A 12342-nucleotide genomic window follows, 5' to 3' on the forward strand; every position below is an offset into this window, starting at 1 on the left:
GGTCCTGCACCAGCACAACATAAGTTGTGGATACAGCCTTTAAGAAGGTGGATGAGATCACCAGAAGGAGAGTAGCCATGGGTGTTAGAGAGAAGTTACCATGGGGAGAAGCATGATCTGGTCAGAGTAGTGAAGGATATGACCAAAGAAAGCAAAATTTGACTGGCGGTGGTATTTTATGTGGGCTGGTGCATAGTTCCTAAACATTCTGAATTTGCAGGGATGTCCCTAATTTTCAGAGATTGTCCCGCTCATAAGTGGGCGATGCCAGTCAGATTTGGCTATTCCCAGGGTGGGGGTTACATGCGCCAAACTTAGGAACTACAAAGTTGGTAAGTATGCTGGTGGGGTATACGTGCTGCCTTTTAGCCCCAATAGAGAAAACCGTATGTAAAAATGTGTTTTTCATTAGTAAATAGTTCTGCAAACAGTTCTCCCCAGTTAAAACTGCATGTGCTGATGCTTCTTTACTTTTTTTTTACCAAGTTTGTCTGCATTCTGAGTTATTTATTTTTATTTGTGATTTCTGTGATGATTTTAATTGTGACTATTTTCTATGTTTCTACAGTCATCAGGTGGACATGGATGTAGATAATAACACCGAAAAATATCTTGGGTGTCAGCAGCCGCTGGAATCCAAAGTAAAAATGTAAGTGAAAGTGTTTCTGGGTTATCTCCATGCTGCTTTCAGATCCCATTACAAATATGGTCTGGAAATCAGTTGGTGACACTGTGATGCCAAAGAAAACAGCTTCTCATTAAAGGGTTAATCAACCTCACAAAACAGGAGGAATAAAATAGTGAGGAAATCTGAAACTAATTTACAAGTATATAATTTATACTATGGAGAACAAGGCCCCTCATGAAGATACTGGTGAAAAAAATAACCCAGCGCTCCTGGTGTCACTCCTCTTATTTGCACGGTACACTGGAGAGGACAGGTACAGTGCCTTGTAAAAGTATTCACCCCACTTTTTTCGTATTTTGGTGCCTCACAACCTGGAATTAACATGGATTGTTTGAGGATTTGCAAACAAACAACAATGCAAACAACAAATAGGACAAAATAACAGGAAAAGTCAATGTGCATAATTATTTACCCCCTAAAGTCAATACTTTGTAGAGCCACCTTTTGTGGCAATCACAACTCCAAGTCACTTTGGATAAGTCTCAATGAGCTTGTCACATCTTACCACTGGGATTTTTGCCCATTCCTCCTTGCAACACTGCTCCAGCTCCTTCAAGTTGGATGGTTTGCGCTTGTGAACAGCAATCTTTAAGTCTGACCATAGATTTTCTATTGGATTGAGATCTGGGCTTTGACTAGGCCATTCCAACTAGAGATTGCCTTGCTGTTCGCCCGGCGGTCATTTTGCTGCGAACTTTGCGAACATGTCCGCCGGCGCCATATTCTTTTGCATTGCACCGAATCAGGTGGGACAGGACAGCCAACTGAGAAGCCAATTCAGCACATGGACACACCCCCACACTATCAAAGAACCCAATCTGGCAGCCATTTTACATTCTGTGTTTTGCGAGTGTAGAGAGAGGTTGGCTTGTGGAGCAGGGACAAGCTGTTAGGGACACCAAACGCCAGCTAATAGGGCCACAAAAGTCCTTTTAAAGACTGGTATAGGTGTGCTATCGATAGGTGTGATATACTGAGGGGTGTAATATACTTATAATATACTTTCTAACATATAAAGTACACTGCTCAAAAAAATAAAGGGAACACAAAAATAACACATCCTAGATCTGAATTAATAAAATATTTTTCTGAAATACTTTGTTCTTTACATAGTTGAATGTGCTGACAACAAAATCACACAAAAATAAAAATATGGAAATTAAATTTTTATAACCCATGGAGGTCTGGATTTAGAGTCACACTCAAAATTAAAGTGGAAAAACACACTACAGGCTGATCCAACTTTGATGTAATGTCCTTAAAACAAGTCAAAATGAGGTTCAGTAGTGTGTGGGGCCTCCACGTGCCTGTATGACCTCCCTACAATGCCTGTGCATGCTCCTGATGAGGTGGCGGACGGTCTCCTGAGGGATCTCCTCCCAGACCTGGACTAAAGCATCTGCCAACTCCTGGACAGTCTGTGGTGCAACGTGACGTTGGTGGATATTGTGAGACATGATGTCCCAGATGTGCTCAATTGGATTCAGGTCTGGGGAACGGGCGGGCCAGTCCATAGCATCAATGCCTTCGTCTTGCAGGAACTGCTGACACACTCCAGCCACATGAGGTCTAGCATTGTCTTGCATTAGGAGGAACCCAGGGCCAACCGCACCAGCATATGGTCTCACAAGGGGTCTGAGGATCTCATCTCGGTACCTAATGGCAGTCAGGCTGCCTCTGGCGAGCACATGGAGGGCTGTGCGGCCCTCCAAAAAAATGCCACCCCACACCATTACTGACCCAATGCCAAACCGGTCATGCTGGAGGATGTTGCAGGCAGCAGAACGTTCTCCACGGCGTCTCCAGACTCTGTCACGTCTGTCACATGTGCTCAGTGTGAACCTGCTTTCATCTGTGAAGAGCACAGGTTACCAGTGGCGAATTTGCCAATCTTAGTGTTCTCTGGCAAATGCCAAACATCCTGCACGGTGTTGGGCTGTAAGCACAACCCCCACCTGTGGACGTCGGGCCCTCATATCACCCTCATGGAGTCTGTTTCTGACTGTTTGAGCAGACACATGCACATTTGTGGCCTGCTGGAGGTCATTTTGCAGGGCTCTGGCAGTGCTCCTCCTGTTCCTCCTTGCACAAAGGCGGAGGTAGCGGTCCTGCTGCTGGGTTGTTGCCCTCCTACGGCCTCCTCCACGTCTCCTGATGTACTGGCCTGTCTCCTGGTAGCGCCTCCATGCTCTGGACACTACGCTGACAGACACAGCAAACCTTCTTGTCACAGCTCGCATTGATGTGCCATCCTGGATAAGCTGCACTACCTGAGCCACTTGTGTGGGTTGTAGACTCCGTCTCATGCTACCACTAGAGTGAAAGCACCGCCAGCATTCAAAAGTGACCAAAACATCAGCCAGGAAGCATAGGAATTGAGAAGTGGTCTGTGGTTACCACCTGCAGAACCACTCCTTTATTGGGGGTGTCTTGCTAATTGCCTATAATTTCCACCTGTTGTCTATCCCATTTGCACAACAGCATGTGAAATTGATTGTCACTCAGTGTTGCTTCCTAAGTGGACAGTTTGATTTCACAGAAGTGTGATTGACTTGGAGTTACATTGTGTTGTTTAAGTGTTCCCTTTATTTTTTTGAGCAGTGTATATTATAGTGCATTTGTTTTGTGCAGCAGTTGTGTGCGGTTCTGCTGTGATACCGCAGCTATATAGAGGGACAATTGCTATTGGAACTACTAATTGCAACGGTGTGATATACCTGTTGCCCCCAAAAAAACTGATTGAGGGGTGTGATATACCTATAATATACTTTCTAACATAGAAGTTGCGATACCGCAGCTATATAGAGGGACAAGCGCTATTGGAACAACTATTTGCAATGGGTGTGATATACCTGTTGCCCCCAAAAAAACTGATTGAGGGGTGTGATATACCTTCTTCCACAAAATACTGATTGAGGGCTGCGATATACCTGTTGCCCCAAATAAACAGGGTGGTGTGATATAACTGTTGTGGAACAAAAAAATGATTGAGGGGTGTGATATGCCTGTTTCCGCAAAATACTGATTAAGGGGTTTGATATACCTGCTTCCACCAAATATTGATTGAGGGGTGCGATATACCTGCTTCCACCAAATATTGATTAAGGGGTTTGATATACCTGCTTCCACAAAATATTGATTGAGGCCTGTGATATACCTGCTTCCACAAAATACTGATTACGGGGATTGATATACCCGCTTCCGCAAAATACTGATTGAGGGCTGCGATATACCTGCTTCCACAAAATACTGATTAAAGGGATTGATATACCTGCTTCCATCAAATATTGATTAAGGCCTGCCATATACCTGCTTCCACAAAATACTGATCAAGGGCTGCGATATACCTGCTTTCACAAAATACTGATTAAGGGGTTCGATATACCTGTTTCCACCAAATATTGATTAAGGCCTGCGAGATACCTGCTTCCACAAAATACTGATTAAGCGGTTTGATATACCTGTTTCCACCAAATATTGATTGAAGCCTGCAATATACCTGCTTCCACAAAATACTGATTAAGGAGATTGATATACCTGCTTACACCAAATATTGATTGAGGCCTGCGATATACCTGCTTCCACAAAATACTGATTAAGGTCTGTGATATACCTGCTTCCACAAAATACTGATTAAGGGGATTGATATACCCGGTACCACAAAATACTGATTGAGGTCTGCGATATAACTGCTTCCACAAAATACTGATTAAGGGGATTCATATACCTGCTTCACAAAATATTGATTGAGGCCTGCGATATACCTGCTTCCACAAAATACCGATTAAGGGGTTCGATATACCTGTTTCCACCAAATATTGGATTGAGGCCTGCAATATACCTGCTTCCACAAATACTGCTCTTCTCTAGGGACTTAGGCACAGGGTCATTTTGAAAATGACAGGCAGAGGAAGAGGTAGGCCGTTCCGCAGGGGTGGTAGGGGTCGGGCAGGTGCACCAGGCCGGAGCCTAAGTGGGACGTTGGAGAAGGCGCATGCGATTACTTCAAAGGATGCACCAGAGTTGGTTGAGTGGCTCATACAGCCTTCCGCTTCTGCACCCTCCTCATCATCTGTATCTGCACCCTCCTCACTCTCTGCTGTGTGCACCCCCAAAGACACCTCCACCACCATAGCCCCTCCACTCGAGTCAGAGGAATTATTTTCCCATCCATTCCTAGACCATACCGATGCGCAGCCATTTTTGACATCGGATGAGGAAGAGGAGGTAGCAACGGCCACCACCCAGTGGTCTGATGACAGTACTCAGATCAGCCCAGGGAGGGTGGTCCCCTCTGTTGCTGACTACTCCAAGATCTCAAATGTCAGTGGTGGTGAAGGTGATGATGATGACGTGTTGATGGACGTCACGTGGGTGCCCACAAGAGAGGAAGAGTAGGGGAGATCAGAGGGAGAGATGGAGCAGCAGAGAGGGAGGAGAAGGAGGAGAAGCAGGCAGAGCTCGCAGGGCACAGGAGGCAAAAAGCAGACTGCATCTGGAGCGAGCCATCCACCATGCACAGGCACATTTGGGTCTCCCAGGACGCCGGCACATGGCTCCGCAGTGTGTTTTTTTTTTAACGTGTCAGCTGCTGACAATAGTGTTGCCATCTGCAGCCTGTGCTGTCAACGCATAAGTCGCGGTAAACCCAACACTCACCTAGGGACGACCGCCTTAAGAAGGCACCTGGCCTCCCATCACTGAGCCCAGTGAGAGCAACGCTGTCAGAACCCACAAAGCCACACTCCCAGCACTCCACGTTCTGCCTCTTCTCCTTCTCCTCTCTCCTCCCATTTGTCCATCACTCCATCTTCCACCATGCCGTCATCGCGTTCATCTGGCAGAAGGCAGGCTTCCGTGGCCCAAATGTTCGAGCGTAAAAAGTAGATGACCCTCTTGGCCAACGGCTGACCGCTGGCTTGTCAGAACTGCTAGCCCGCCAACTACTGCCATATAAACTGGTGGACTCGGAGGCCTTTAGAAAATTTGCGGCCATTGGCACACTTTAATGAAAGGTCCCCAGAAGGAAATATTTCTCCCAGAAGAGCATCTCAGAGCTATATGGCCACGTTCAGTGGCAATTAAATATATATCTGGCACACAGTGTCGGTGCCAAGATACATCTGACCACAGACACGTGGTCTAGCAAACACTGGCAGGGAAGGTACATAACTTTTACTGCCCACTGGGTGAGCCTTCTGACGGCCATCAAGCATACAACCCGTGGCTCCTGTGTGGATTTGGTGTTACAGCCACGGATTGCATGCAGGCCTGCCTCTTCTTCTCCTCCTCCTACTCCATCCTCCATCTCCTCCTCGGCTGACTCCTCCTTTTCCACTGCTACCGCTTCTTCCGCTGCACCCCCCAATCTCCACAGAACCTATTCAACATGCCAGGTGAGACGTTGCCATACTGTTCTGCCTGGAAGCCAAGAGCCACACCGGTCCTGCACTGCTTTCATCTCTGGGGTCAAAGGCTGATCAGTGGCTAACCCCACTCAATTTGACAGTTGGTAAAGTGGTGTGCGACAACGGTGCCAATCTGATGAGCGTGCACATGGCACACATCCTGAACTTAGTCGTGCAGTGATTCGTTGCCAAATACCCCGGGGTCCAGGACATCTTGCAGCAGGCCAGGAAAATCTCTGGCCATTTTAGAAGCTCTTACACGGCCATGGCTCGCCTTGCTGACGTTCAGAGGCGACACCACTTGCCCGTCAGACGTCGGATTTGTGACAGCCCGACGTGCTGGAACTCCACCTTTCATATGCTTGATAGGCTGCTCCAGCAGCAAAGTGCTGTTAATGACTACCTGTATGAACTCTGCAGCAGGACAGGTTCTGGGAAGCTTGGTTTCTTTTCACCGCGCCAGTGGCTGCTCATGCGCGTTGCATGCAGACTTCTGCGGCCATTTGATGAGTTCACCAAACTAGTCAGTCGCAGCAAGGGCGCAATCAGTGACATCGTACCTTACGCCTTCTTTCTGGAGTGTGCATTGCATTGTGTCATTGATTAAGCCGTCTAGAAGCAGGAGCTGGAAGATGAGGAAGTCGCAATCCTGAATGAATTCTCAGGAGGGGCTACTCCATCTGAGACAAGTCAGCAGAAGTCTGAAGAGGAGTCAGAGGAGGATGGTGGCTGAGTGGAGGAGGAGGAGGAGCAAGAAGAGCAGGCTTTAAAGGGAATTTAAACATTTCGGGGATCCCTGGTGTTGTCCATGGCTGGGGTGAGGAGACCGAGGACGACATTCTCCTGGGCGATGAGCAGGAGCCAGGCCACTCAACCGCTTCCAATTTAGTGCCAATAGGGTCTTCATGCTCCAGAGTTTGAAGAGGGACCTGCGTATAAAAAGCATAAAGGGAAAGCACCAGTACTGGGTGGCAACGTACTTAGACCCCCGGTACAAACACAAAATGGCGGACATGTTACCAGCATCACAGAGGGCAGCATTTCCAGGCCTTGCTGAGAGATGCTGTATTCTTACGTTGCAGGCACTGGTAGAGGAATTTCCACCCACAGCGAAACAGGTGCAGGTACCAATCCTACCGCGCCTGCAAGAGGAGGGCGGTTTGAAGATGTGTTGGTCACTTCGGATATGAGATCATTATTACAGCCAACCCATCGACAGCCGCCCTCCGCATCCAGCCTCAGGGAACACCTAGACCGACAGGTGTCTGACTACATCGGGTAACGGCCGATGTGGATGCTCTGAGAAGCGAGGAACCCCTGGACTACTGGGTGTGCAGGCTTGACTTGTGGCCAGAGCTGGCACAATATGCCATGGAACTCTTGGCTTGCCCCTCGTCGAGTGTCCTGTCCGAAAGGACGTTCAACGCAGCAGGGGGGATCGTGACCGATAAGTGCACTCGCCTAGCTCACGACAGTGTGGACTACCTCACATTTCTAAAAATGAATGAGGCATGGATCTCTGAGGAATTCAACACCTGTGACGACCACGTGTAATTGAATTTCCTCATGTCAGCCCACACATATCCGCCACCACCCAGAACAAAGAATGGTCCTTGTCTTATGTATATACAGTGGCACAAAAGACCTTTTCTGTCAGGTGAATGCCTAATTTTTGGGGCCTGTACTGGCCGACAGTAAAATTTGTATCCAGTGACCGCCTTATGTACCTCCAGCCACATCATCACAAGTTCTTTTCTGTTAGGTGAATGCCTAATTTTTGGGGCCTGTACTGGCCTACAGTAAAATTTGTATTCAGTGACCGCCTAATGTACCTCCAGCCACATCATCACAAGTTCTTTTCTGTCAGGTGAATGCCTAATTTTTGGGTCCTGCACTCCCGTGGCCTAAAATAAAATGTTTCTAGGCTCCAGCAAGGCACATTTTTGAGAGTTTCTCTTTAACCACCTCAGCTCCCCTAGCTTAAAAACCCTTAATGACCAGACCACTTTTTACACTTCTGCACTACACTAATTTCACTGTTTATTGCTCGGTCATGCAACTTACCACCCAAATTAATTTTACCTCCTTTTCTTCTCACTAATAGAGCTTTCATTTGGTGGTATTTCATTGCTGCTGACATTTTTTGTTATTAATCGAAATTTAACGAAATTTTTGCAAAAAAATGACATTTTTCACTTTCAGTTGTCATTTTTTTTTTAAAAAAACGACATCTATATACAAATTTTTCTCTAAATTTATTGTTCTACATGTCTTTGATTAAAAAAAATGTTTGGGTAAAAAAAAAATGGTTTGGGTAAAAGTTATAGCATTTACAAACTATGGTACAAAAGCAGCTCTGACTTTCTGAGCACCTGTCATGTTTCCTGAGGTTCTACAATGCCCAGACAGTAGAAAAACCCCACAAATAACCCCATTTGGGAAAGTAGACACCCTAAGGTATTCGCTGATGGGCATAGTGAGTTCATAGAACTTTTTATTTTTTGTCACAAGTTAGCGGAAAATGATTATTTTTATTTATTTTATTTTTTTCCTTACATAGAAACATAGAATGTGTCGGCAGATAAGAACCATTTGGCCCATCTAGTCTGCCCAATATATCTGAATCCTATGAATAGTCCCTGGCCCTATCTTATATGAAGGATAGCCTTATGCCTATCCCATGCATGCTTAAACCCCTTCACTGTATTTGCAGCTACCACTTCTGCAGGAAGGCTATTCCATGCATCCACTACTCTCAGTAAAGTAATACTTCCTTATATTACTTTTAAACCTTTGCCCCTCTAATTTAAAACTGTGTCCTCTTGTGGTAGTTTTTCTTCTTTTAATTATGCTCTCCTCCTTTACCGAGTTGATTCCCTTTATGTATTTAAAAGTTTCTATCATATCCCCTCTGTCTCTTCTTTCTTCCAAGCTATACATATTAAGGTCCTTTAACCTTTCCTGGTAAGTTTTATCCTGCAATCCATGTACTAGTTTAGTAGCTCTTCTCTGAACTCTCTCTAGAGTATCTATATCCTTCTGGAGATATGGCCTCCAGTACTGCGCACAATACTCCAAGTGAGGTCTCACCAGTGTTCTGTACAGCGGCATAAGCACTTCACTCTTTCTACTGCTTATACCTCTCCCTATACATCCAAGCATTCTGCTGGCATTTCGTGCTGCTCTATTACATTGTCTTCCCACCTTTAAGTCTTCTGAAATAATTACTCCTAAATCCCTTTCCTCAGATACTGAGGTCAGGACTGTGTCAAATATTCTATATTCTGCCCTTGGGTTTTTACGCCCCAGGTGCATTATCTTGCACTTATCCACATTAAATTTCATTTGCCAGAGTTCTGACCATTCTTCTAGTTTTCCTAAATCCTTTTCCATTTGGCGTTTCCCTCCAGGAACATCAACCCTGTTACATATCTTTGTGTCATCAGCAAAAAGACAAACCTTACCATCGAGGCCTTTTGCAATATCACTTATGAAGATATTAAACAAAATTGGTCCCAGTACAGATCCCTGTGGAACCCCACTGGTAACATGACCTTGTTTTGAATGTTCTCCATTGACTACAACCCTCTGTTGTCTGTCACTCAGCCACTGCCTAATCCACTCAACAATATGGGAGTCCATGCTCAATGACTGCAGTTTATTGATAAGTCTTCTATGTGGGACAGTGTCAAAAGCCTTGCTAAAATCTAGATATGCGATGTCTACTGCACCTCCACCGTCTATTATTTTAGTCACCCAGTCCAAAAAATCTATAAGATTTGTTTGACATGATCTCCCTGAAGTAAACCCATGTTGTTTTTCATCTTGCAATCCATGGGATTTTAGATGTTCCACAATCCTATCCTTTAATAGGGTTTCCATTAATTTGCCTACTATTGATGTCAGACTCACTGGTCTATAGTTGCTCGATTCCTCCCTACTACCTTTCTTGTGAATGGGCACGACATTTGCCAATTTCCAATCTTCCGGGACGACTCCTGTTACTAATGATTGGTTAAATAAATCTGTTAACGGTTTTGCCAGCTCACCACTAAGCTCTTTTAATAATTTTGGGTGTATCTCATCAGGCCCCTGTGACTTATTTGTCTTCACCTTAGACAGCAAACTTAGAACATCTTCCTCTGTAAAGATACATGCATCAAACGATTTATTAGTCATCCTTTCTAGTGGAGGTCCTTCTCCTTTTTCTTTTGTAAAAACTGAACAGAAGTATTCATTAAGGCAGTCGGCTAGCCCTTTATTCTCTTCTACATACCTTCCGTCCTTTGTTTTTAATTTAGTTATTCCTTGTTTTAATTTCCTTTTTTCATTTATATATCTGAAGAATGTCTTATCCCCTTTTTTCATAGACTGAGCTAGTTTTTCTTCTGCCTGCGCTTTTGAAGTTCTTATAACTTGCTTGGCCTCTCTCTGCCTAATCTTGTAGATTTCCTTATCTTCATTGCTCTGGGTTTTTTTATAATTACAAAATGCTAGCTTTTTATTTTTAATGATTTGGGCCACTTCTGCTGAGTACCACAGTGGTCTCTTCCTTTTTTTGCTTTTACTGACAAGTCTAATGCAATTTTCTGTTGCCTTCAATAATGCACCTTTTAAGTAGTCCCATTTCTCCTGGACTCCATGTAATCCGTTCCAGTCTGATAAGGACTCATTTATGACTAATTTCATTTTTGAAAAGTCTGTTTTTCTAAAGTCTAAAACTTTTGTTTTTGTGTGGTGGGACTCTTTCACAGTTCTTATATTAAACCACACTGACTGGTGATCACTAGATCCCAAGGTTTCGCCTACAATGACATCATATACCGAATACCCATTTGTGAATACCAAATCCAAAATGGCCTCCCTCCGGGTTGGCTCCTCAGCCACTTGTTGTAGAGATAACCCCAGTAGGGAATTTAGAATATCTGTACTCCTGGTAGAACTTGCTATTTTGGTTTTCCAGTTTATATCTGGAAGATTGAAATCTCCCATAATGATAACTTCTCCTTTCATTGTCATTTTAGCTATTTCTTCAACTAGTAGATCATCTAGTTCTTTAACTTGACCAGGTGGTCTATATATCACACCTACACGAGTTACTGCATGGTTAGCAAACTGCAACGTAACCCAAACTGACTCTATGTTGGCCTCACCAACTTGTATTAGGTTAGATTTAATGCTATCTTTCACATACAGGGCCACTCCTCCTCCTTTCTTGCCTTCTCTGTCTCTTCTGTATAAAGAGTACCCTGGTATGGTTATGTCCCAGTCATTTCTTTCATTAAACCATGTCTCCGTAACAGCCACTAAATCTACATTCTCAGATGCCATTATTGACCCAAGTTCATTGATTTTTTTACCTAAACTGCGAGCATTTGTAGACAGGACTCTGAGCTTATCATTTCTTTTATTTATTTTTTTGAAATTCTTTATTTCTTATTTTGCAAAAGTAACAACATTATTGCATGTTGAATCACATACTTTAGAAAATAATAGTCGGACCCATGTCGACTGACATCATGAAGCATAATCCAACAATGCACATACAATTACAACACATAAGTCTGTGTTTGATATTCAGCCTATGGTGACAATAAAGCCCCTTGATTCATCTAACAAGAACCATACAAAAATCAAAAAGGCCATAGAAGACGTGGCCACAGCATGAAAATAAAAGAAAATTCGACAGACAATGACATAAATGGGGGGGGGGGCACAAGACAAGGATACAAAAGGAGGAATTGAGGGGGAAAGGATTTAAGGAAGCAGGGGGGGATAAATGAAGTGTACAGTAGTGTCCGGTCTAGACTCTCAAGTCAGCAAATTCCGATACTCCGAGGAGTCCTGAAAGGTGAACCAGGGAGACCACATAGCAACAAAAGCTCTGTTACCACCTTTCAAAGATGCTGTGAGTTCCTCCATTCTCCGTATCTCTTCAACCTTCTGAATCCACATTCCCACGGAGGGAGGCGAACCAGACTTCCACCTCGCAGGGACACAAGCTCTAGCTGCTATAACCAGATAACGTAGACAAGATCGTCGAAGTAATATCAACGGCAAGTCCGAAAGAAAGAGTAAGAGCTTATCATTTCTTAACCTCTGTGCTTCTGACCTGTTCTGGCATTGTTTCGGGGGGCAATTGGACTCTTTTATTTTCACTCTTTTGCCCCCCCTTCCTAGTTTAAATACTCTTTCGCAAATTCTTGGAGTTGTTCACTAAGTACATTTGTTCCTTTGAGAGAAAGA

The 12342-nt window shown here is 44.4% G+C and overlaps 1 protein-coding gene across 1 annotated transcript in view; it reads left to right on the plus strand.

Annotated features, from left to right (window-relative positions):
- The first annotated feature begins 568 nt into the window (after positions 1-568).
- LOC120997846 (schwannomin-interacting protein 1) overlaps positions 569-12342 on the plus strand; it is a 513059-nt gene continuing 501285 nt past the window's right edge. Inside the window, exon 1 of the mRNA XM_040428158.1 lies at positions 569-649. Within this exon, the coding sequence (XP_040284092.1) occupies positions 582-649 (68 nt within the window). The 5' untranslated portion in view covers positions 569-581. The remainder of the gene's footprint in view (positions 650-12342) is intronic.

This window comes from Bufo bufo, chromosome 4 (assembly GCF_905171765.1).
Source record: "Bufo bufo chromosome 4, aBufBuf1.1, whole genome shotgun sequence".
Classification (NCBI taxonomy): domain Eukaryota; kingdom Metazoa; phylum Chordata; class Amphibia; order Anura; family Bufonidae; genus Bufo; species Bufo bufo.